General features: G+C 43.9%; 1 protein-coding gene across 18 annotated transcripts in view; it reads left to right on the forward strand.

Moving 5' to 3' along the window:
• PPIP5K1 (diphosphoinositol pentakisphosphate kinase 1) overlaps positions 1-24,833 on the forward strand; it is a 46,528-nt gene that overhangs the window by 8,939 nt on the left and 12,756 nt on the right. For 3 of the 18 annotated variants that reach the window (XM_032856655.1, XM_032856658.1, XM_032856673.1), the window contains 20 exons: positions 201-287; positions 405-480; positions 623-732; positions 818-900; positions 1,071-1,202; positions 1,369-1,490; positions 1,790-1,972; positions 6,614-6,755; positions 7,137-7,360; positions 7,675-7,802; positions 8,016-8,130; positions 8,296-8,403; positions 9,073-9,189; positions 9,345-9,509; positions 11,333-11,482; positions 12,100-12,190; positions 15,014-15,139; positions 15,850-15,912; positions 18,808-18,990; positions 20,494-20,634. In XM_032856655.1, the coding sequence (XP_032712546.1) occupies positions 201-287; positions 405-480; positions 623-732; positions 818-900; positions 1,071-1,202; positions 1,369-1,490; positions 1,790-1,972; positions 6,614-6,755; positions 7,137-7,360; positions 7,675-7,802; positions 8,016-8,130; positions 8,296-8,403; positions 9,073-9,189; positions 9,345-9,509; positions 11,333-11,482; positions 12,100-12,190; positions 15,014-15,139; positions 15,850-15,912; positions 18,808-18,990; positions 20,494-20,634 (2,546 nt within the window). The remainder of the gene's footprint in view (positions 1-200; positions 288-404; positions 481-622; positions 733-817; positions 901-1,070; positions 1,203-1,368; positions 1,491-1,789; positions 1,973-6,613; positions 6,756-7,136; positions 7,361-7,674; positions 7,803-8,015; positions 8,131-8,295; positions 8,404-9,072; positions 9,190-9,344; positions 9,510-11,332; positions 11,483-12,099; positions 12,191-15,013; positions 15,140-15,849; positions 15,913-18,807; positions 18,991-20,493; positions 20,635-24,833) is intronic. The other 15 variants (XM_032856660.1, XM_032856662.1, XM_032856670.1 and 12 more) reach the window with 13 other exon arrangements.

The following is a 24,833-nucleotide window of genomic DNA, read 5'->3' on the forward strand; positions in this document are numbered from 1 at the left end:
AACCAGTGGTTACTTTCTGACACTGTACCATCTGACTAGTGGAGCCTGGGTGTCTTCCAGGCATTTTCCTTGACCTTGCCTATATGCCTAATCTCAAGATAGTGTTTCCTCTGTTCTTTGACATGTCAAATAAGATGAAATGATGAGAGTTGGCGTGGAGTGGGTTGGAGGAGAGGCTCTAACAACATTCCCTATCTTAGGATGGAACTTCGTTGTGTCATTGCAATTATCCGTCATGGGGATCGTACCCCCAAACAGAAAATGAAGATGGAGGTGACACATCCAAGGTAGGAAGAATGTCCTAATTTAGACAGATGCATTCTTATAAAGGAGATGGGGATGGGGCAGCTCCCCAAGGTTTTAACTGTCTCACCCCATACTGAAGCTTTTCCTTATTTCTTCAGATTTTTCAGTCTATTTGAAAAACATGGTGGCTACAAGACGGGTAAATTAAAGCTGAAGCGGCCTGAGCAGCTACAGGTAATGTGGTGACTAGCTGGGAGGAGCAGTGCTACAGAAAAGATAGAGAAAATAGGATTGGGTGCCTCAATGAGAGGCCAGGATGAAAGGGTAACTTGCCAGGACTTGGGCTCCGGCATGGATGTCCTGTTATTTCCTCTAGGAGGTGCTGGATATCACAAGGCTGTTACTGGCTGAACTGGAGAAAGAACCAGGTGGTGAGATCGAGGAGAAGACTGGGAAACTAGAGCAGCTGAAGTCTGTCCTGGAGATGTGAGAAAGGGAATAGGAAAGGGGAGCCAATAACAGTGAGAACTGGGTGCTGGGGTACAAAGTAAACTGTGAGTTTATCCTACAGGTATGGTCATTTCTCTGGGATCAACCGGAAGGTGCAGTTGACCTACTATCCTCATGGAGTAAAAGCTACTAATGAGGGGCAAGGTAAGATATAATACCCCCTTCCCATTACCATTCAAGTCTCCTCTTATTCTTAAACCTTTAGATGACTTCTACCTCAAATCACCTTTCTGGGCTCCTCAGAAGTCCTGACATTTAGACATCTCCACTATTTTCTTTAGATGAGACCTATTCTTTGCCCCTTATTCCTGCAGACCCACAGCAGGAGGCCCTGGCCCCATCTCTACTGCTGGTACTGAAGTGGGGGGGAGAACTGACTCCTGATGGCCGTGTTCAGGCTGAGGAGCTGGGGCGAGCTTTTCGCTGCATGTACCCTGGAGGACAGGGTGAGTATTTTGGAGGTAAATAGCAGGGCCTGGGTAAGATGGTTAGAGAATAAGTTGATGGAATGAACATTTAGAGGCAATGGGGAAGTTAATGGGGGAAAGAGCATTCTTTCTTCCATGTGGGTATTTACAGCAGTCCATTCCTCTTCCTCCCCTTTACCCTCAGGTGACTATGCTGGCTTCCCCGGTTGTGGGCTACTTCGTCTCCATAGCACTTTCCGCCATGATCTCAAGATCTATGCCTCTGATGAGGGCCGTGTCCAGATGACTGCTGCTGCCTTTGCCAAGGTGAATGCTTAACAGTTCTCCCACAGTCCCAGCTTCCATTAGGTAGAGAAAACAAGAGTTTGGAGATCTAGTTAGAAGATGTTAGGATGTTTATGTGCTGTCTCAGAGAAGTTTCTGCTTGTGTCTAACACATTCTATACTACTGAGAATAAGCTGAGAATAATTAGTGGGGATAGGCCCCTTGACCTGTACTCCTCCTCTCCAAGCCAGCTCCCATTTGATCTCTGGGATCTAGGCCTTCTAGGCCTAGATGAAGTAGACTGGAAGGAAAACTAATAGATGGCATGCTTCCTTTCCAGGGCCTTCTGGCTCTAGAAGGAGAGCTAACACCCATTTTGGTACAAATGGTGAAGAGTGCCAACATGAATGGGCTCCTAGACAGCGATGGTGATTCCTTGAGCAGCTGCCAGCATCGGGTGAAGGCTCGACTGCACCATATTTTGCAGCAGGATGCACCTTTTGGTCCTGAGGACTACGATCAGGTCAGGCTCTCCTTATTTTTGTGCCCAACCTACCCCCATCCCAAATTCCTAGAATTCTAAGTAGTAGTGATCAATAATGATAGGCACTGCTTTCTGTACATTATCTCCTTTAATCCTTACCCTTTGAGGTAAGTATAGTCTATAATCTCTTATCTACAATTTCAGAAACAAAAAAAAGATTGGGCACCAAGATTTATTTGGTAGCAAAACCTGACATGATAAGACTATTTCTAATTCCTGTTTATTTTGTTTAGTGTAAATAGTCATATATTGTGCTGCAGAAATATAAATATGTTTAGTTATGCCCTAAGCCCTATTGGAGGTATTATATAATATGTGGCATATGTACTGTATTAATTTCCTAAAGTTTGAAAATTCTCAGTTCCAAAACTCAGCAGGTCACAAGGTTTCTGAATGAAATAATGTTTCATTTGTTTATTGATGCATAAAAAACTATCCCAAACTCAGTGACTTAAAATAATATCCATTCTATTATCTTACTCATAATCCTAGGCTCAGCTGGTCTTGACTGGGGTGTCCCCTAAAATTGCCCTGCTATTGGCCAGGTTTTGGGGCTGAAACCATCTGAAGGCTCAACTGGGTTGCTAAGATGGCTGGACTTTGTCCTTCTTGCTCTCCCTATAGTCTTCTCCTCCTCCTTGCTCTCCCTATAGTCCCTGTAGTCCCTATAGGGGATCAAGCCCCTGCATTGGGCTCCCTGCTCAGCAGGAAGCCTCTTCTCCCTCTCCCACTCCCCCTGCTTGTGTCCCCTCTTTCACTGTCTCTCTCTGTCAAAGAAAAAAAGAAAAAATCTTTAAAAAAAAAAAGATTTTACTAATTTGTCAGAGAGAGAGCACAAGCAGGGGAAGCAACAGGCAGAGGACGAAGTAGGCTCCTCGCTGCACAAGGAGCCTGATGTGGGACTCAATCCTAGGACCTTGGAATCATGCCCTGAGCCAAAGGCAGATGCTTAACCGACTGAACCACCCAGTCATCCCATAGCCAGACTTCTTAAATGGTAGTTTAGGACACCGCAGAAGCAGAAGCTTCCAAGCTGGTTTTTTTTTAAAGGATTTTATTTTTTTAATATTATTTTTAAAATTGTATTTATTTATTTGAGCACACATGCACACATTTGGAGGGAGGGGCAGAGGGAGAGGGAGAAAGAGTTTTTTAAGCAGACTCGGTGCTGAATGTGGGGCTCAACCCTGAGATCATGACCCAGCCAGAACCAAGAGTCAGATGCTTAACTGACTGTGCCACCCAGGTGCCTGTATTTTTTTTTTAAGATTTTATTTATTTATTTGACAGACAGAGATCACAAGTAGACAGAGAGGCAGGCAGAGGGGGAAGGAAGCAGGCTCCCTGGTGAGCAGAGAACCCAATGCGGGGCTTGATCCCAGGACCCTGAGATCCTGACCTGAGCTGAAGGCAGAGGCTTAACCCACTGAGCCACCCAGGCATCCTGGTGCCCCTGTTTTTAAGGTTGTGATCTCATGTTTGTGAGCTCGAGCCCCACATCAGGCCACCCTCACTAGGGAGTCTGCTTGAGATTTTCTCTCCCTCTCTACATGCCCCTCCTGCTCATGCTCTCTCTCTCTCAAATAAATTTCAAAAAATACTTTATTTTTAAGTAATCTCTACACCAAATGGGCTTGAACTCACAGCCTCAAAATCAAAGAGCTGCATGCTCCACCAACTGAGCCAGCCAGGGGCCCCTTCCAAACTCTTTTAAAAAAGTGTAGGCCCAGAATTAATTAATATAATGTAACTTTGTGGTTCTGTTGTTGTTGTTTATTGGTTGCAAGCAGTCACAGGGCTTGTGCAGATTCTAGGCAAGGGAAGGTGACAAAGAATTAATGACTATATTTAATCCACCATAAGAACTGTGGACTTGTACTACTTTTCTCCCATTTTAGAGATGAGAAAACTTAGGCTCAGAAGAATTGAAGGAACCTTTCCAAGGTCACCCAGCTAGTATGAACCCAAGGAGTCTAATCTGAGAGCCCAGGCTGTTAGCCACTATAGTGCATTGCCTCACAGTATTAATCACAGTGGGTGCCATTACCCAGTGTCATCTTTTTTCTATGTATCCAGCCATGATTGACTAGAGATCACGTGCCAGACAGTAATTTTATGCCATCCTACTACTGGTATCTCATTTCTGATGAGTTCTTTTTTTAAAGAAAATACCTTTTTTTTTAAGATTTTATATATTTATTTGACAGACCACAAATAGGCAGAGAGGCAGGCAGAGAGAGAGGAGGAAACAGACTCCCCGCTGAGCAGAGAGCCCGATGCGGGGCTTGATCCCAGGACCCTGGGATCATGACCTGAGCCGAAGGCAGAGGTTTTAACCCACTGAGCCACCCAGGTGCCCCAAGAAAATACCTTTTTTTAACTGTAGTACCACTTGAATCATTTTCTTTTTTTTTTTTTAAAGATTTTATTTATTTATTTGACAGAGAGAGATCACAAGTAGGCAGAGAGGCAGGCAGAGAGAGAGGAGGAAGCAGGCTTCCTGCCGAGCAGAGAGCCCGATGTGGGGCTCGATCCCAGGACCCTGGGATCATGACCTGAGCTGAAGGCAGAGGCTTTAATCCACTGAGCCACCCAGGCGCCCCTTGAATCATTTTCTTAAACGATTCTTTTAAAATTTTTTTTTAAAGTACTCTTTACACTTAACATGGGGCTTGAAATCACAACCTCAAGATCAAGAGTTGCATGCTCTTTGAGCCAGTGGGCTGCTCCCCACTAGGATCATTTTTAAGCATACATTTCAGTGGCATTAAGTATATTCAGAGTATCACGTAACCATTTCTGACAGGTTCTTCAGTGAGCTAATAGCTATGCACATTGCCTGGAGAATGTCATCTTTTGTGTTTTTCTCTGAGCAAGTCTTGATAAGGGCGGACCTTGCTCTCTTATGTTCCAATCCATTGCTCAATGTCAAACTCAAAAAGCTAAATCTCCCTTGCTTCTTTTTGCTAGCAAAAAGAACCTGGGTTGAATGTATACATTCTACCCACAAGCCTCTTTTCCCTTCCCCATTCTTCATTGACTATTACTGTCCTGAAAGCTTGAGCTAGAACCTCACTCTGAGGCAGGGCCTTTGCTCTAGGTCAAGCTAGCACTTTGTTAAGAGGAATAAGATTTTGTTATCTCTGTTACCCAATCATGAAACATTCTGTGGGGATTTTGAAGGGTTTTGGTTTAATCTTTATTCCCCAGCACTTCCCTTTCTTCCTTCCTTCTTTCCTTCCATTCTTTTTTTTTAAAGATTGTATTTATTTATTTGACAGACAGAGATCACAAGCAGGCAGAGAGGCAGGCAGAGAGGAGGAAGCAGGCTCCCCGCTGAGCAGAGAGCCCGATGCGGGACTCGATCCCAGGACCCCGAGACCATGACCCCGAGACCATGACCCGAGCCAAAGGCAGAGGCTCAACCCACTGAGCCACCCAGGCGCCCCTTTCCTACCATTCATAATTCATTCATTCATTTCTTTCTTTCTTTCTTTCTTTCTTTCTTTCTTTCTTTCTTTCTTTCTTTCTTTCTTTCTCTTTCTTTCTCTTTCTTTCTTTCTTCTTGAGAGAAAGAGAGCTCACATAAGCAGGGTTCAGGGGAGGGGCCGAGGGAGAGCAGAGGAAGAATCTCAAGCAGACTCCGTGTTCCGTGCAGGGCCTCACATGGGGCTCAGTCTCACAACCCTGAGATCATGACCTGAGTTGAATTCCAGAGTTGGACACTTAACTGACTGAGCCACCCAGGTGCCCCTCCCAAGTATTTTCCATGTGTATTTTTAAAATTATTTATATATATGGGGCTCCTGGGTGGCTCAGTGGGTTAAAGCCTCTGCCTTCAGCTCGGGTCATGATCTCAGGGTCCTGGAATCAAGCCCCACATTGGGCTCTCTGCTTGGCGGGGAGCCTGCTTCTTCCTCTCTCTCTCTGCCTGCCTCTCTGCCTACTTGTGATCTCTGTCTGTCAAATAAATAAATAAAATCTTAAAAAATTATTTATATATATATTTTTAAAGATATCATTTATTTGAGAGAAAGAAAGGTAGGGGGAGAGAGCAGGAGTGCATGAGTGGAGGGAGGGAAAGGGAGAGAGAATCCCATGCAGGTTCCATGCCCAGTGCAGAGCCCAATGTGGGGCTTAATCTCACCACTACAACTTGACTGTGAATCAAGCCAAAACCAGGAGTCAGATGCTCAACCAACTGAGCCACCAGGTACCCTGACTTTTACTGGGGGTTCTGAAATACACTTGGGTGGGAGGCACATGTGCTGGACATAGAGCCATGGAGCCTGCTTAAGATTCTCTCTCTCTGTCCCTCCCCAACCCTCTCTCTCCCTCTCTTAAAAAAAAAAAAAAAAAAAAAAAAAGAGCGCCCAGGTCTATTTGATTTCCTCTGGATTCTAAGACTTTTGCCCTCAACCCTTCTTAGATGACTATATGTTAGAGCAGTCCCCTCATCCTAGAACTGATAGTATGCCCTGTAGCCTAGGAATCTTCATTAGAGTGAACCTACAAAATGGATCTTGTGGGTAGTTCCTGTAATAACCTCACAGGATTCTGGTCAATTTATACCAGTTTATACAGAGCGTATCTTGCTTTTCATCTCCCTGTTCCCCATAGCTGGCTCCTACTGGAAGCACTTCCCTCCTCAACTCCATGGCTGTCATCCAGAATCCTGTGAAGGTCTGTGATCAGGTATTTGCCCTGATTGAAAACCTCACTCACCAGATCCGGGAACGGATGCAGGACCCCAAGTCTGTAGGTGGGTATTAATAGTACTATCTTCCCTTCAAGGTTTCAGGTATGGATGGGTTCCTCAGGCATTCCTGTGTCCTCTCCTAAATGTCTGAGACAAGGCAGTCTCATCCCTCTGATTCTACTGCAGATTTTTTAGGGTCTTTTTTTTTTTTTTAAAGATTTTATTTATTTGGGACACAGAGAGATATAGAGGGCACAAGCAGGGAGAGGGAGAAGCAGACTCCCCACTGAGTGGGGAGCCCGAAGTGGGGCTCAGTCCCAGAACCCTGGGATCATGATCTGAGCCAAAGGCAGATGCTCAACTGATTGAGCCACCCAGGCTCCCAGGGTCTTTTGTTAAGAGATAAAATGTTCAGTTCATTCTGACGGTCCATCTTCCTTCCAGACCTGCAACTCTACCACAGCGAGACGCTAGAGCTCATGCTACAGCGTTGGAGCAAACTGGAGCGTGACTTTCGACAGAAGAGTGGACGCTATGATATCAGTAAGATCCCTGACATCTATGACTGTGTGAAGTATGATGTGCAGCACAATGGGAGTCTGGGACTTCAAGGCACAGCAGAGTTGCTCCGTCTCTCTAAGGCATTGGCTGATGTGGTCATTCCCCAGGTGTGTCTCCTAGCCTAGGGGTATGGGCACTGGGAAAGGAAGGGGAGAAAAGCAGAAAGGAGGGATGGTGCGGGGCCCAGGGGAAAGAAACTTAAAGAAAGAATAAGCTGAGTTGCTGTAATTCTCAGGCTCTGCTCTGGCTCTGAGTAAGTCCAAGAGGCTAGCTGAGGAGAAACCTGGAGAGGGGGAATGTGGTGGATATGAAAGAAACCCTAGACCTGAGGTGAAGAAAAACATCATTTTGGGCCTAGGAATATGAGGCAAGAGGGAAACAAGATTCACTGAGGTACTTATTCCTGGCCTGTGGCCCCTAGGAATACGGGATCAGTCGGGAGGAGAAACTGGAAATTGCTGTGGGCTTCTGTCTTCCACTGTTGCGGAAGATACTACTTGACCTGCAGAGAACCCACGAGGATGAGTCTGTCAACAAGCTGCATCCCCTGTGAGGGAGGGCTGGGAGGGGTGCTGGATGGAGGGAGGGGTGTGTCAGGGAGCCCTTGGGGGAATACAGGTTGGGACAGCTTGGGGAAAGAACCAAGAATAGAAGAGATCCTGGGGTGGAAAGGAGAGAAGTATTTGAGATGGGAGGAAGGAGTTTGTGGAAGGGTGGGAAGAGGATTATGTGATGGTGTGAATGACTTAGCTCTTATCTCAGGTACTCCCGAGGGGTGCTCTCCCCAGGCCGCCATGTTCGAACACGTCTCTATTTCACCAGTGAAAGCCATGTCCACTCCCTACTCAGTGTCTTCCGTTATGGGGGTCTTCTTGATGTAAGGATCTTTTCTCCTCCAATCTATGAACGCTTTTTCCAGCATTTTTTTACTCTCCTCATGTTTCTCTTTTACTGCAAGCTTTCTGTATTCTCTTTGTCTCCCTGCCCCTTCCTTAACTCCCTTGTCCTTGGGCATTAGTTTTCCTCTTCTTGTGTTCTGTAGGAGACCCAGGATGCACAATGGCAGAGAGCTTTGGCTTATCTCAGTGCCATCTCAGAGCTCAACTATATGACCCAGATTGTCATTATGCTTTATGAGGACAACACACGGGTGAGGAACTAACAGGGTGGGGTGAGGAGGGTGCCCCCTCTTTCTCCTCCTTCCCATTTTAGAAAGAAACTTTCACATCCTTATAATTTGTAGAATTCAGCAAGGTGTGATACGGAAGCACAGCATGTCACAGAGAGGAACCTGGAGGTTCCTACTGGAACACATAAAGTGTTTGGGGATGTTGAGTGTTGAGCCAGAGAGATAACATAGAGCATAACTCTGCATTAGGGGGGGTATAGAATTTGGGTTGATGTTATAATGAGTCTTTTTCTCTCGAACATTAACACCTTTTTTAATCTGGCTCCACAAAGATAAGTGTGGTATTGTATGAATGTGTATGTTGTATGTATGTATTAAGTGTGCTATTGTATGTACTATAGCAAAGCTGAATGACTGTGGGAGATGGATGGAAAGAGTTGTGGAACTGGAGGTTAGAAAGTCATGTGGGGTGGTGGATCTCAAATAGTGGAGGTGAGGGAATGAGGATCCTTTAACACTAGACTATAGTTAAGGGGAAGATACAATAGATCAGCCCCAGAATGGAGTAATATATTGAAACCTCATCCCTGGGAGGATGTATCCTCTGAGTTCCTTTTTTTGTCCCCGCTTGGTCTTCCACCACCATATCCAACTTTTCCCACTGCCCCTTCATCTGTTGATGCCCCATAGGATCCCTTATCAGAGGAGCGGTTCCATGTGGAGCTACACTTCAGCCCTGGAGTGAAAGGTGTTGAGGAAGAAGGCAGTGCCCCAACTGGCTGTGGATTCCGTCCAGCTTCTTCTGAGGTGGGTCCAAGTGCTGGGATTTCAAATTAGAGGACTTAGGAACCAAGTGATGGGAAACTTGGAAAGAGTGTAAGGAAGTAAAAGGATTGGGGAGTCTGGGATTAGGAGGCTAGAGGCCATAAACACCTTTCCGATCTGTACTTGTTTTTGGGTAGAATGAAGAGATGAAAACAGACCAAGGCAGCATGGAGAACCTGTGCCCAGGGAAGGCGTCGGATGAACCAGACCGGGCATTGCAGACTTCACCCCAGCCCCCTGAAGGCCCTGGGCTCCCAAGGAGATCACCCCTCATTCGTAACCGAAAAGCTGGCTCCATGGAGGTAATGGGAGGGGCTTGAGAGAAAGAAGTTGTGGAATTGCTCATAGGGCAATATCCATGAATCCTCTGAATGCCCTTGGGGGATTCTTGGGACCTTAAGCAGAGTCCTCCTGTCCCTGGTAGATATGTTTTACTTCATTTCTCTTTCACAGCTGGTCTCCCAGTAAAGCTCCTTAAGCTGGCTGCTACTTCTGAGATTAAAGAGATGCTAGTGACTGGTACTTGAGATTAGGATTTTAAAAGATGAGATTGAGGAGGAGGCCTTTGGATGAATGTGAAAATGCTGTTCTTTAAAAGGAAATATAGTAGAAACAGCATGAACTCTGGGCTGAACTCCCAGTCTGATACTTACAAGCTGTGTGACCTTGGACAGGTAACTTCTCCAAGCTTCAGTTTTTCATCTATGAAACACAAGCAATATCTACCATATAGATGCTCAGTAAACAGTAACTATAATAATAAATCAATAGCTATTAAAGACCAGGCTCTCTCCATCTCTTTGTTGCCTTGGGTAAAATTATAGCTCAGATAGGAGCAATTACATGACACTTTAATATCATCCTTTTATCCCAGAAAGGGAAGCAAGTCTGAAGGGCTCTTTGTCTTCCCTCTGTTCTGATGAGGATGGTTATTGGCCTGGACCTATGTCCACTGTTTTTGGTGTCTGTCTCTAAGGCTTAGTTCTAGTTCTCTAGCCTAGAAGGAGGAACTATTGTAATGTCACATTGTGTCCAGCTAACTCTGCTGATACTTTTGTTCAGGTCTTTTTTCTTGGAAAGATTTTTTACCCTCTTTGACTCAGTGACACTCTTTTTGACACCATGATTTATCCCTGTCTCAGGAACTTTGTCTGATTGGGGTCCTGCTTTGACAGATAAATCTATTCACCTGGCTCTGTACCAGCTCTCTGTCTTAAAGGAATTGGTCTTTCATTTTAGGAATATCTCAGAAGAATCTGTAACCAGCTTATATAGGTTCAGCCAGAGGTTTACAGTTCAGATTTTGGAGAAAGCTAAGAAGACAAACTACAGTCTGTTTATTCTTTTCTTCCTCATTATTTTACTGTAGGTTTGATGTTATGAATACTTGGAGCTTCTTTAGGAGGGGTAGGCATTGTTTTCTCTTTGAGGTGTAAGTTAACTTTGTATCCGCAGTACACTAGTCCCCTACAGACTAACGTGGATCAATCAAGTGGACAAGAATGACGTGTAATCTTCCATCAGTAAACTGCTTCTCCACATCTCAACGTCTTCCCAATTCACATGGTCTGCCAGTCTCTCTGGCACTGTTGTGCTTAACCCTTTTTCTTCTTCTGGTTTAATGAGTCAAGAGACAGGCAAAGCAGAGCTCTCTGTGTATCATCTCTCAGACTTGGTGAGTTGGCATTTGTTCTTTCAAGCCTACAGAAAGCTTCCTGTTGTAATCACATTTCTTCGTCTTAGTTCCTTGTGTTGCTTCTACTATGGCTCATCCAGGATGGTGGTTGCCCAAGACATGTTCCTCAGCTTTGCAAGAAAATCTTCTCTCTACTCCTTGGTCACACAGCCTTTTAATATTAATATTTCCTTTTCTTATTCTATAGGTATAGGCATTGCTGTTCTTATCCTTATCAACTATAACCTTCCCCCACCCATCGCTTCTCCTCTCGTCACTTCAAATTTTTGGACAGTTTTAGAATACAGAGTCTGTGCCTTCATAGCAGCTGTGCCCTAGGTGATCATCCTCTCCAGACTTAGAACTAGCTCTGCCCAATGGGCATTGGGGCTTTTGGGAGCCTGGGAGTTAAAGGAGCTGTGACCGGCTTTCCACCCGGTCTGATTGCAGGTCATGAACATGCAGTGCACGGGGAACCTGGACCTGATCCCCTTGCGGGGACGGCGCCGCAGGAGGTCAGGAGACCTCCCCAGGCCTTCCCCAGTCATCGGCCTACAGCCCCGGGCTGTGTCCACCACTCACCTGGCATCCTGCACACAGGTGTCCTCCCCCTACTTCATCTTCCTTTCCTACCTCTGTCTTTGCCTTTTGGGACCTAGGAATTCAGAACACTATCTGGGGGTGGTGGGGTATGTGTGTGTTGTGTTTCGTGTGATTAGGACCTTTGTAGCCTTTTTAGAAATGTCTCCAGACATGGAAGGGAGGGTTTCCTGGTACAGATAAGAAACCAAGTGTGGTTGCCATAACCACAACTGTCCCATGGAAAGAGAAGGTAGCCAGACTTTCCTTCTTATCACAGCTCATTTATTGTGATTGACTTTCTGAGTCCTGTGGAGGGATACATAAGATTAGGGGACCCTTTTCTGCTGACAACTGAGAATGGTTGAATAATCATTTCTCAGATTTGGGATAGAAGGGCTGTGGGGACAGGCATCTTGGAAATACAAGTGCCATCTGGTATATAGGATTCCCTGGACAGTTCTGTCTGCAAAGTACGCTCTACATTCCCTTTCCATTCTTTCTCCCCATTAAAAAACCTTTGGTTCATCCAGACTTTCTGACATTGCTTGGCTTTATAGGGGCAGGAATTCGTGACCTGGGTTTTAGTCGTCTTGTTTGAGGTGGCAAAATGATAATATAGAGTCCTTTTTCTCCAGGTGCTTTCTGAGACTTCATCTTCGAGGCCTGGTGGCTATCGGCTCTTTTCGTCTGCACGGCCACCAACAGAGATGAAGCAGAGTGGCCTAGGTATGGTTTTCCAGCATTTCAACTGTAGTTGAGAAAGGGTGTCTGTCTGTTCTAAAAGGTCCCATTGTGGGAAACCTTAGTCGCGGGTGTTGGGGTCATCTAGTCAATGGAATTGTTGGGTGGGCTAGGGAGGATGAATTGGGAGAAGCCATGTTTAGGTGTGAACTTTGATCCCAGGTGATTGTTTCCATTTCCAGGAAGGTGTTTGTCTTTTGGTTTTTTTACACCCACCCCCATTTCTCTGGCTCAAGGGCATTTTTCTGGCTTCCCCTCTCACTCCTTATCTGTCCTCCCGGTCTAGCCCATACCTTAAGGGACCATGTAGACTCTGAAACTTCAGAGTTATCAGAGACAAAACTATAGAGGTACTTGTTACCTCCTCATAAGTGTCCTGTTCCTCATTTGGAGTTCTTGTGCCATGTCTTCCTCTGAGACCTGTGTTTATTATATCCCTGCTCTGGCCCCTCCTACCTCCATGCCCTCTCCTTCATCCTCTCCTAATTCTGTAATTTTTTTTTCCTTCCTTCCTGAAATTTGAGGGACATATCTGAGACTGGTGTAGTGGCAGAGGCTTCTCTCAGGACTTTGAGGGAATGTCTCTTGATTTTTTTGATTCCTGGAGAGGGGTGGAGAACATCATTCAACCTTTCCTAAGAACACAGACTGCAGGAAGGACCAAGCCTCAGAGGGTATTGTATTCTTTGGGAGTGGGGAGTGGTCCTTGGGAGGGGCTATCTTTGAATACAGGGCCTTGTGAGCCAGTAAGTAAAACTGGCAGTTTGAGACAATTGTGTGGGGTCTGGACTTGGTCCTCTGGCTTCTATCTTGTCCTATTATTCTTTATCTCCTTTCATTTTTCTGTTACTTTTGTCCTTGACACCCAATTTCCTGGCTGCAAAATGGTTAGCTTTTGGACCAGCAAGGGGGAAAAAGATTTTTGTAACTTTTCTGGCTAATTTTATGGAAGTAGGTTGCCTTCTGGATCCCTGAAATGAGGTAGATGGATTGGGACATGAAAAATAAATGACAAATATATAGATCTGTGACATGGACTTCTCTTCCCAGAAGTTTCAGTAAAGAATTGGTTTCAGGTAAGCTGAAAATGAGGATAGTTGTGTCTGGTCCAGTTAAGTAGGAATGCTGTCAAGAACGAGACGGAAGTATGAACGTGGTGCTGGTTGACAGAGGTGGTGGTAAGGTAGACACTACTGTCTGAGATGATCCTAGGCCTGGACAGGGCAGGATTGGCAGGACTGCACCAGAAAATTATTTAGTGAAGGAAGTAAATGTAGAACAAAGCTCTGGTGGTCTGAGATAAAGCCAGTTAGTTTCAGCTTCTCTGAAGAAAAGTAGACATATTTAATAGTCTTTATTACTCTCTGGAACCCCATTCTAGAGCCAATTTACATATGAAAGGTACAAAAGGTTGCCGCATAGAGCAGCAATCTTGAATTCCATATTATTAGCCATCGAAGTTCTCTTGATTTCTATAGTGGCCTTGAAATGCTAAGACCCCTGAAACCATGACCTGCCCCTTGTGGGCTCAAAGGAATTTGACCTTCTTTCCATTCTGACCGTCTCTGCTATGTTAAGTCCCCAAGCCACACCCAGGTTCTTGGCTAAGATGGATTTGGAAGTAGAGGGCCAAATCCCATAAACTTGGGTATCAGTCTCGCCTCTTCCTCCCACTCTGTCCTCATGACCTAGAAGTAGAAGAGAGGACTATAGAGTCCCAACCCTGTTCTCAGTCGTATTTGGAGCATTGACTAGTTTATTTGCTTCAGAGATTTTTAAAGTTTTATTTACTCCTCTGATTGGCAGTATAGCTCACTTTGCTTTCTTTGAACTTAATGTATAGGCTTTGAGCATAGGGCTTATAAGGCTTATAACTTTTGAGAGTAGAAAAAACATGGCTTTTTTTGTTGTTCCTATTTACCAGGTGCTCCTCCTTATTAGGGCCCTCAGCACATAGTAGGCATGCCCTCCATGTAATCACATGACTCTTTACATGTCTTCAATTTGTGTCTGTCTTCACTTCTTTCTTCTTGATGAAAAAATAGTTGTTTCTTTTCTGACTGAACACAATTGATCTTCAGAATCAGGAGACCTGGATTCCAATCTAGTTTAGCTTCTGGGAAACTGTATGAACTTGAGCAAATAAGATCCCTTTTGAATCTCAGTTTCTTTACCTCTAAAATGAGGAGACTGTACTGGATGATCTTTGAGTCCCTTCCAGCTTTAAAAATTCAGTGAGTCTCATACATACTTCTTTTCTTGAGAAAAGTGAAAAAGGCCTGAAGAGAGATAGAAGGAAGGGAATGGAAGGACTTAGGAGGAATTGGAACTTACGTGAATTTGGAATTTGAGCTGAGTGCTCAACACCTAGTCTCTAGTTTCAATCAAAGTTCTTTCCTTTTAAGTCTATAAGGGACTATAACTCTGGCTTCTTCAAACTCTATATCCAGGTTAAGGAGCACTGAATTAAATCTAGAGAGATCTACCTATTCTTTTCGTATTCCTAAGTTGTACCTGGAGAGCATAGTCTACCCCTTTCAGTAACTTTGACTCCCCTAATATGACTAACCCTGTATTTGTAGTGACCTCTTGTATCTACCATGTAGATCTTCAGCAGAATCCCTACCTTGCTTGCCCAGTGTAGCTATGGACAGTAGTGAAATCTGTTTGTGGTTATGCGTAGTGGCCACATATGGGTGGCTCTGAGTGACTATGTGTGTGTGTCTTCATGTTGGCATGTGAAGTTATGTGTACTTCTTGTGGTAATTGCAGCTTTGTGTGGCTACTAATGCACTCCCGGCCTTGCAGGCTCACAGTGTACAGGGCTGTTCAGCACCACAGTGCTGGGCGGCTCCTCCAGCGCCCCGAATCTTCAGGACTACGCCCGCAGCCATGGCAAAAAGCTACCACCTGCCAGTCTGAAGCACCGAGATGGTATGTGGGTGGGTTTTGGGGGGCAGCTCTTTTCATCATTTGTCCCCCAGCACAGATACAGCTCAAGAACCATTCATACTTAAGATGGCACTGACACTGGCCTTATAACAAGTTGCTTCATCAATTATAGAGGGGAGAAGGAACCAAGACCCCATCCACCCCTCCATTTGCATTCCCTCTCAGTGCAATAAATACTACTTATTTACGCTTATCCCTTCATAATCTCCCACATACAGCCCTGCTACATCAATTTACTCCACCTCTATATTCTTTCCTGGATTCTGGCCTGTAGGAGTAAGGACCAAGGATGAAGATCCATGGTCAGGAAAAATGCAGTGGAGTCTTGACTCAAATCTAGGAAATCAGGGATGGGGAAGTTGGTCAGTCAAGGCAGGAAAGATGATATGGAAAGAGATTGGGGGAAGGGATGAAAGGTTTTGCACAGATTTTATTTCCAAATGACCAGAAAGAGGATGTGGTGGTGAAATTAGGGTTGTCTGTGGAGCCATATTGTGGTAGAGATGACACATAGATTCCTACAAGAAGATTATTCCAAAGGAGAAGATTGAAATGTGGTAGTCAGGAATCCGAGGGGGGGTTGGAGCAGGTCATATACTAACTGTAAAGAAAAGAGTATATTGCGGGCAAATTCCAGAGCAGAGGGTGGGGCCAGGGGTGGGTATAATCCCCATGATGTCTTTTCTCCCCAGAGCTCTTGTTTGTCCCGGCCGTAAAACGATTTTCTGTGTCATTTGCAAAGCATCCGACTAACGGTACGTTTGCTTCTGACTCAACGTCATTCCCCCACATCATGTCACCTCCAGACACTTAACCTCTGAGTTCTGACACTGACTTTGCCTCTGCCTTCCACTATGTTGACAACATGCTGTCTCTGAATGAACCACTCACTAAGTGTCCCTCTTGGGGCATACCCTTTGTTGTGACAAACTTTAGTCTTGGCTGCAGCCTGGCTGCCCTATCTGTGTGGCAACTCAGGGACTTATGTCCATGGTCACCATCATCACCATTCTGTCACTTTTTTTAGCATCATCCCCAAAACATTAATTAAACCCTTCCCTTTCCCATCACATGACTGCTGGGCTTTATACAAATTAAACAATGGTTCTCCTTCGTAGGAAGAGAATAGTATTTTCTCTATCATCTCCATGTCTTCTTTTCCCCCCCCTACTCCTCAGCTTATACAATTTTGATCTTTCTGTTTTTTTCTCCAGCTCCTTGTTGGAGTGAATGACTCATTTGTTTCTCTTAAATGGAGCAGTGCTGCTGCAGTTCCCCATTCCCAAACATACCCCTATGGGTACTGGTCTTGAGTTTATGGTTTTCCATCACCATATTCTTACCACCTATCATTGTATGTACTTTATGTGGCTCTTGTGCTCCCAACATCTGCTTTATGTTACTACTAACTTAGGGTCTGGGCCTAGAAAATAGGAGCCCAGATTGATTCGGGATAAAGAGAGAAAGACGGGAGTAGGAGGCATAGGTAAAAGAAAAAGGGATTGTACCTTGAATTATACAGCCTAAATTACCATACAGTTTCCCTGTAGCCCCAGTCTACCTAAGACACTGGTATCTCAGAGAAGCTTGAAGTGCAAGTTGAGATGTCTCCTGGGAATTCTGGGGGAGGGGGGCTTGGGAATGAATAATATTTCAAAAATATTGAAAAATTGATCTAGCCATACAAAGGTGTGAGAGTTTAGAGATCTGTGTAAACCAAAAACTAAAGGGCAGTGGTCTCTTTGTAGGGTGTGGCAGGGCTTACTCCCTGTTTTATCCTTTATATTCTTAGTTTCTCTCTGTCTTGTATCTTGTTTTCAAGGTAAATCCAGTTTTCTTATACATGGTTTTCTTCTGTCCAAGTACTAAGTTTCTCCAAAGGAGGTAAAGTTAGCTTGGCTTCCTGGCTGGAAAAAACTCCTTAGCCAGTGGCAACTGCTAGATTTTAGCCCAATCAGGCCATACCTCTCCACTAGGCACTGCCAAATTTCCTTAAGTTGGCTAACCCCACCCCCCACCCCAGCTCCCATTTGTGCCTGTAATAGGAGCTCCCCTTTCAGAGTGGCATGGCTGTGCCTCCAGATATACTTTCAAATTCTTCTGGCCTTCATGTGCCCAGTCATCTCCAGAGTAGAACCTCATGCACCAGCCCCAGACCCACAGCCTGGGACTTGGACTTAGGAGAAGTGTTACTTAGAGTATAGAATCTAGTACTGGGAACTTGGGCTCCTGAAATCAGAGTTAAATCACTGATCTCCTAGCTCTTAGGCTTTGTGAGAAAAGATCTAGATTCATAAAACAGATCCTCAAACCTATTTATCTCCAGTTCCCCGAGGCCTTGATTAGCAGCCTCACCAGTTAAAGAAGAGATGAATTAATTCTACCAAAAGGAAGAGAAGAAGAAAGACCTGGATAATTCAGTAGAGTACAGGAGAGTAAATTCAAGATCTCTTCCAACACCCTGCATACTTCTTCAGGAGCCTTCTGGCCATTCTTCTTCTTGTACTTGAGTTTGGAAGCTGAAGTGCTTGAGAAGCCAGAATCTGGGATCTCCCTGCTGGTATCAGGAGAAATGTGGAGCTATTCTGTCACTTGCTGAAGATTACCTAGACTTAATTTGTTCCTAAGGACAATATGAGGGCTCTATCCCATGGTCAAATCTTGCTTGACTGACCTAGCAGTTACAGAGGGGATGCTCTGTCTGCAAATACTTAGGGCACATTAGTGACAACAATATGCACCCTACTGTCCCATTGTTATCATCTCTTTGCTGTGCTGTCTCGCTTTGAAAGAGCAGCTGGAAAACCGGAACCTAGCTTTGTAAAGGAAGCAAGGCAGTGCTGTCTCCTTACCTTAGTGACAGAACATCTCTCAGCCATCCCTGCTTCAGTAGTGGATACAGAGTCCCCCGAATCCTGAGATTTATATGAACATTTCTTTAAAATCTGTATATTTGGACAAGAGTAAAGGCTGATTAGTCAGTATCTTCATTTTCACATACTGATTCTGTTTTTTACATACTCTATTTTAAAGGACCTTTATACCTGGTGTCCTGTCAATCTCCTTTGCCATTTGCTTAACACCAGCCCTGTTTATGGCTATTGTAGAGTCTCGTCCAGAAGACCTGGCCTGAGCCTTTTTAGCTTCAAACTTGACCTTAATACCCGATACCATTCTTGACCCTCTTCTCTAAGTGACTTTGAATCTTTGCATCTCTATACCAACTTTATAAATACATTGGTTTGTGAAGCAGTTCATAAGTAGGGTTTCTCCAGGAACGAACAGGGGCCCTAGAGCGCTAATCAAGACTCTAGCTACAAAACTGCCCACTTACCCCCATCCAGAATGATGTGATTGCTGTCTGTAAACACTGACTTAATTATGCACAGTGAAAGAGGGGAGGGTCTTGCTGTATGATGATGTCTCCCTAGCCCCTTCTTTTAGACTCAGTGTGATGCTGACACTCTTCTTCCCTGCAAGAGATACCCAGTTGTTCTGACCACCTCTGCTTCTCTCTTAGCTCAACTTGGAGCTGAGTGGCCCCACCTCCCAGTAATGCTTGTGCCACTCAGTGCCCCCCTCATTGTCTCTCCCTCTTCTCTTTCTTTATCTTTGTGCTTCCTGCCGTGGTCCTCCCCCATCCCCTCCAGAGCTGCTGGATGACCAGCACCCTGTGGTCCGGTTGCTGCGCAGTTTTTCCTCTGACTGTCCAGGGGGCCGGCCAGTCTCCTTGGATGCCACGCTGGCGCATCACCTGCACCAGTGCTCCTACCACCTGCGCCTCTTCCGGAACTGGCTGCGCTCAGGCCAGGATGACCCCGAGTGCCTCTACGGTACCCCCTGCCACCAAGCTGGCTGCTGCCACTGCCCTGGCTGGGACTGACTGCTTTGCTTATTGCACTTCTGGCAGGAGAGCCCACCTATTCCTTTCTCCTATTTACCCTAAGGTTATGTGACTTGCATTTAGTTGCTTGGATATGGGATTGGGCCAGACTGCCTCGTAGCTGTAGCATTGGCTGCTCTTCCCCTTACTGTTTTCCTTCCTTATTGCCTCCTAATGTTACCCATTCCCAATTCTGTTCAGTGTAGGAGTAGTCTCTTGCCCTGAAATCTGTTCTTGTCTCTATAACCCACTGCTAATTACCATCCTCAGATGCAAACGTTTTTCTAGTAGCCATGCTGAGGAGCTAGAGACTGTACTTCTCTGCGCTCCTGTCACAAGAGTACGGGGGGTGGGGGTCGGGGCACGGAATTGAGGCACAAAGGTCTTAATTGAATCTTTGAAGCAAACAAGGGCCAGAGTTAGAAGATGGTCAGGTATAATCCTTTCTAATTACAGGTTTTACTCGTTAGTGAACAGGAGGCTATGTCTTACATAGATATTGCTGTCCTGCCTACTATTAGTTTCTTTAAGGAGTTATAAAGAAACATAGGAAAGATTGCAGGCTGAAACAATGCTTAAGATGACAATGCTTCTTGAACCTCCCATGGAAACATTTTTTTTCATAAACACGCTCTGGGATTAGGGTTATTATATTTAGGTTTACCCTTTACCCTAACCAGACTGGTGAACCTACATGGGGATTGTTGGGTTCAAATAGAGAATCAGAATTTATTCTTCTTCCTAGAGATTTTCCTCATTTTCCTGATGGAATAGAGAAATCCTAGCAAGTCTGGGGTTTTCCAGTGAGAGCAGAAGGGAGAAGCTTTGATGTGATGGAAATGACCAAGAAAGAACTTCCATCCCCCAGCCTGTTCATGCATGTTTTTTTCCCTTGGCTGAGCTTCATGTGTATTGCATGCTCTCCAGCTTGCTTCCAGATATTCTAGCCTTTCTACCCATATCCCAAATCTGCATGAATCCTTCTTCAGATTCCATGCCTTCCTCCTTAATCCGGTTCTCTTTACACAATCCCTAAAATCTGCTGTTTCTTCCCAGCTCCATGACCTCCCTACCTCATTTAGACCTTCAGTTTCACCCCTTACCTCTGGACTTTTGTTTTATTCCCCTAGAAAGAGCAAGAGCAATATAGGTGCTTACCCTATTGGAATTCTGTTGATGTTTCCATGGGTCATTACAGGCTCTCCATGGGTAGGATGAGAGGTGATTTGATTCACTTGGAGGCCTTAGCAGGCAGATTTCTTAGGATTCTGGAGGTGAGAAACAGACACCTGTAGGGGCTCTAAAGAGTTCCCTCTCCTGAAATCTTGGATACCCCATACTCCAAAAGCCACGGATTCTCCTGATGGCTCTCAGGGACTCACCATGCTTCCTTGGACAGTTGGGGTATATCTGGCAGGAATAACATTGACTTTGCCCACCTCTTTTCTAATAGGATTTGAAGGGTGTTCCATGGTGCCTACCATCTACCCCCTGGAAACACTGCATAATGCCCTTTCCCTGCGTCAAGTGAGTGAATTCCTAAGTAGAGTCTGCCAGCGCCATACTGATGCTCAAGCACAGGCATCTTCTGCAGGTATGGAGAATACTCTTCTTATCTTGTACCCCTGTCTCTGTCCCTATTCCTATCCTTCCTAGAATGTGAGTAGTAAATTAAAAAGATAGGCGCTCCAAAAAGACACAGAACTAGCCTTGAAAAATTATTTAATTGCATAGGCCATTCAACATCATAACTTCCCAAGTTAATTTATAAATTTAACATGATTCCAATAAAAATGCTGATGTTTTTCTAAAGTTAGACAAATTGAAAAGTTTTGAAAAGGTGTTTTTTTATATATATATTTTTTCATTTGAGAGAGAGAGAGTGTGTGTGTGTCTGTGCACGAGCTGGGGGGAGGGGCAGAGGGAGAGGGAGAAGCAGCTCCCTGCTCAGAGAAGGGACCCAGGGACTGGGTCGATCCCACATGGGGCTCAATCCCAGGACCCTCGGATCATGACCTGAGCTGAAGGCAGGCACTTAACCAACTGAGCCACCCAGGCACCCCAGAGTAATGAAAAGCTACTAGCCCTATCAGATTTTATAACATTCCATAAAACTTCTATAACGAAAACACTGTTGTATTCATACATGAATAGAGAGAGACCAATCAAACAAAATAGAAGACCTAGAAATAGATGAAGTTAGCATTTCAAAATATTGGGGAAAGACAGACTTTTTTTTTTTTAAGATTTTATTTGATTATTTGAGAGAGAGGGAGCGAGCACGAGGGGCAGACTGAGAGGGAGAAGCAGGCTCCCCACTGAGCAGAAATCCCCATGGAGGGCTCAATCCCAGGACCCTGAGATCATGACCTGAGCTGAAGGCAGACACTTAACCGACTGAGCTACCCAGGTACCCCAAGATAGATTTTTCAGTAAGTAAAGTTGGCACAGCTAAGTGGTCATTTGACAAAAATTAAAATTGAAATCATACTTCATGCTATATATGAAGATATTTGTTCATATATATATATATATATATGAACTCCATATGTTTCAGAAATCTAAATGTAAAAATTAAGCAGTAGGTTGCTCCAAGGGTTTGTCCTTCACAGAAACACCAAAAAATCAATCAAAAACTATCAGAATCAGCTTTGTCAGACCTCTGGAAAATAAAAGTTTGTAGCAACCAGAAAAATGCTAAATCAAGAAAGAGGCACCCTAAGAATGGCAGGAAGCTTCCTATCATTTTTCTTTCTCTTATCCTACCCTCTCCCCAACCTCAACAGCAGTCTTAAAGATAGCAGAGCATGGAGTCAGTGTGAAACTCTGGTCCCTAGTTCCTAAAGGAGCAGAACAGACTTTATTCTCAAAGAATTGTGTTTGTCTAACTTATCCACTCCAACTTGTCTAACTTGAAGAACTGTCACAAGGTGCTTACCTTTGTTTCATTGAATCAGGGCAGGAAAGTAGCTATGCAGAAAGTGTCCCCTGAAAACATTGTAAGGCAAATGAACAACATACTGCTGCCTGGGACAAAAATTATAATTGAGGCAGACAATAAGTGTGCTGAAAGCCTGGAGTGAAAACTTAGGTAGAGAGTTTCTTTGGAAAATTAAGGCATTCAAGGGATGCCTGGGTGGCTCAGTCAGTTAAGCGTCTGCCTTCAGCTCAGGTCATGATCCTAGGATGAAGTCCCTTATCTGGCTCCTTGATCACTGGGGAGCCTGCTTCTCCCTCTGCCTGCTGCTCTCCCTGCTTGTGCTCACTCTCGCTTGCTCTCTCTCTGACAAATAAATAAATTAAATAATTAAATATAAATATTTAATAAATAAAATATATATAAATATATAAAAAATATATAAAAATATATATAAAATATATATTTATTTTAAATATATATATTTTAAATATATATATATTTATTTAAAATTTAATTTTAAAATAAAATTTAAATATAAATTTTAAATATATATTTAAAAAATATATATATAAAATAAAAAATAAATAAAAATTAAATAAATAAATTTAAAAAAGGAAAATTAAGGCATTCAAAAGCCCCCACATATACTAGGGAAGTTAGAAGCCATGTGCATGCCTAGGGAGGGACACAGGCACAGAAAACACATGAGACTACCCTAAGATTTTTCCTCTGCCCGAACTCTAGACTCAGTGCAGGCAAGAATTGAAGGCTAAGAAGGATTTGTAAACAGTCTAGCTAAATGTTGAAGGAATACCTCAACAAAGAACCAATCTGCAAAGACAGAGAATTCCTCTCCCCTCCCTTGGCCTCCTTTCCCCCCATCTTCCTCTTCCCTTAATTTGGTTCTTGGCAGTCAAGGAAATTCTTGTCAGAATACTAGCTGTGGGGCACCTGGGTGGCTCAGTTGATTAAATGTTTGACTTCAGCTCAGATCGTGATCTTGGGGTCCTGGGATCAAGCCTCGTGTCAGGGAGTCTTTGGGGAATCTGCCTCTCACTTTTCCCCTCTCTCTGCCCCTCTCTCCCTGCTTGTTCTCTCTCTCTCTGTCTCAAATAAATAAAATCTAAAAAAAACCCCAAAAAACAAAAAACCACTAGCTGTGAAATAAGCTAAAGGAAAGCGATTTCAGAGACCACATATGACAAAGACAGACGTAACAAAAATAGCTTAGAAAAGTCAATAAACAGCCCCAGCCCACAGCAAACAAGCCCTGGCGGGGGGGATTAATCTGATATTCAGAGTTAGCAAAATTACAATGTTCAAAATGTCCAGTTTTCAATAAAATATGCAAAGATACAGGACAGTATGGTCCATTTATAGAAGAAATGAACAGAAACAGTTGCTAAAGAAGCACAGATGTTAGACTTACTGGGACAAGGAATTTAAATCAGCTATCTTAAATATGTTTAAAGAGCTACAGGGAATGATAGAGAACTGAATGAAATCAGGAGAATGATGTCTCAGCAAATACAGAATATCATTAAAGATATAGGAAATATAAAAAGAAACCAAACAAATTCTGAGAGTGAAAAGTATAACAGAAATGCAAAATTCACTAGAAGGTGTCTTAGAAGATAGAAGCAGGCGAAAGAAAGAGTCAGCAAAATTAAAGATAAGTCATTTGAAAATGTCTAGTCTGAAGAGGAGAAAGAAAAAAAGAACAAGAAAAAAAATTAACAGAGCTATAGAGATCTGTGGGACACCATCAAGAATATGAACATACACAGTTGCCTGGGTAGCTCAGTCAGTTAAGCATATGCTTTTAGCTCAGGTCATGATACTGGGGTCCTGGAATCAAGGCCCACATCAGGCTCCTTGCTCCTCGGGGCACCTGCTTCTTCCTCTCCCTCTGCTCCTCCCCCCAGCTCGTGCTCCCTCTCTTTCTCTGTCAAAACAAAAACAAAAACAAAAACAAAACAAAAAAAAACAGCATATGCATGATCAGAGTCTCAGAAGGAGAAGACAGAAAGAGGCAGAAAAAATATTTGAAGAAATAAGGGCTCTGAAGAGCCCTTTCTCAACTTGGATAAAGACACAAATCTATACATCCAAATAGTTCAAACACCAACAAGGATAAATTCAAAGAGATTCCCACTGAGATATACTATAATCAAATTGTCAAAAGACAAAAAATCTTGAAAGTAGCAAAAGAAGAGCAACTTATCGCATACAAGGGATCTTTAATAAAATTAACAACCAATTTCTTTTTTTTTTTTTAAGATTTTATTTATTTATTTGACAGGCAGAGTGAGAAGCGTGCTCCCTGCTGAGCAAGGAGCCCCATGTGGGGGCTTAATCCCAGGACTCTAGGATCATGACCTGAGCCAAAGGCAGATGCTTAACCCACTGAGCCACCCAGGTGCCCCTAACAACCAATTTCTCATCATAAATCACAGAGGTAGGCTGCCTGAGTGGCTCAGTGGGTTAAAGCCTCTGCCTTCAGCTCAGATCATGATCCCAGAGTCCTGGGATCGAGCCCTGCATCAGGCTCTCTGCTCAACAGGGAGCCTGCTTCCCTTCCTCTCTCTCTCTGCCTGCCTCTCTGCCTATATAAAGTGCTAAAAGAAAAAAAATGTCAACCAAGAATTCTTTGTCTAGCCAAACTGTTAAGAAATGAAGAAGAAATTAAGACATTACCAGGTAAACGAAAGTTGAAGGAGTTTTTCACAAGTAAAACTGGCTTACAAGAAATGCTAAAAGCTTTTTGGGATGAAATAAAACGATACTAGATAGTGACTTGATACCATACCAAAAAATGAAGAACACTGGTAAAGGTAATTACATTGGTAAATCTAAAAGTCAGCATTTCTGTA

The sequence above is a fragment of the Lontra canadensis genome, unplaced genomic scaffold (assembly GCF_010015895.1).
Source record: "Lontra canadensis isolate GAN:19392208 unplaced genomic scaffold, GSC_riverotter_1.0 scaffold12, whole genome shotgun sequence".
NCBI classification, from domain to species: Eukaryota; Metazoa; Chordata; class Mammalia; order Carnivora; family Mustelidae; genus Lontra; species Lontra canadensis.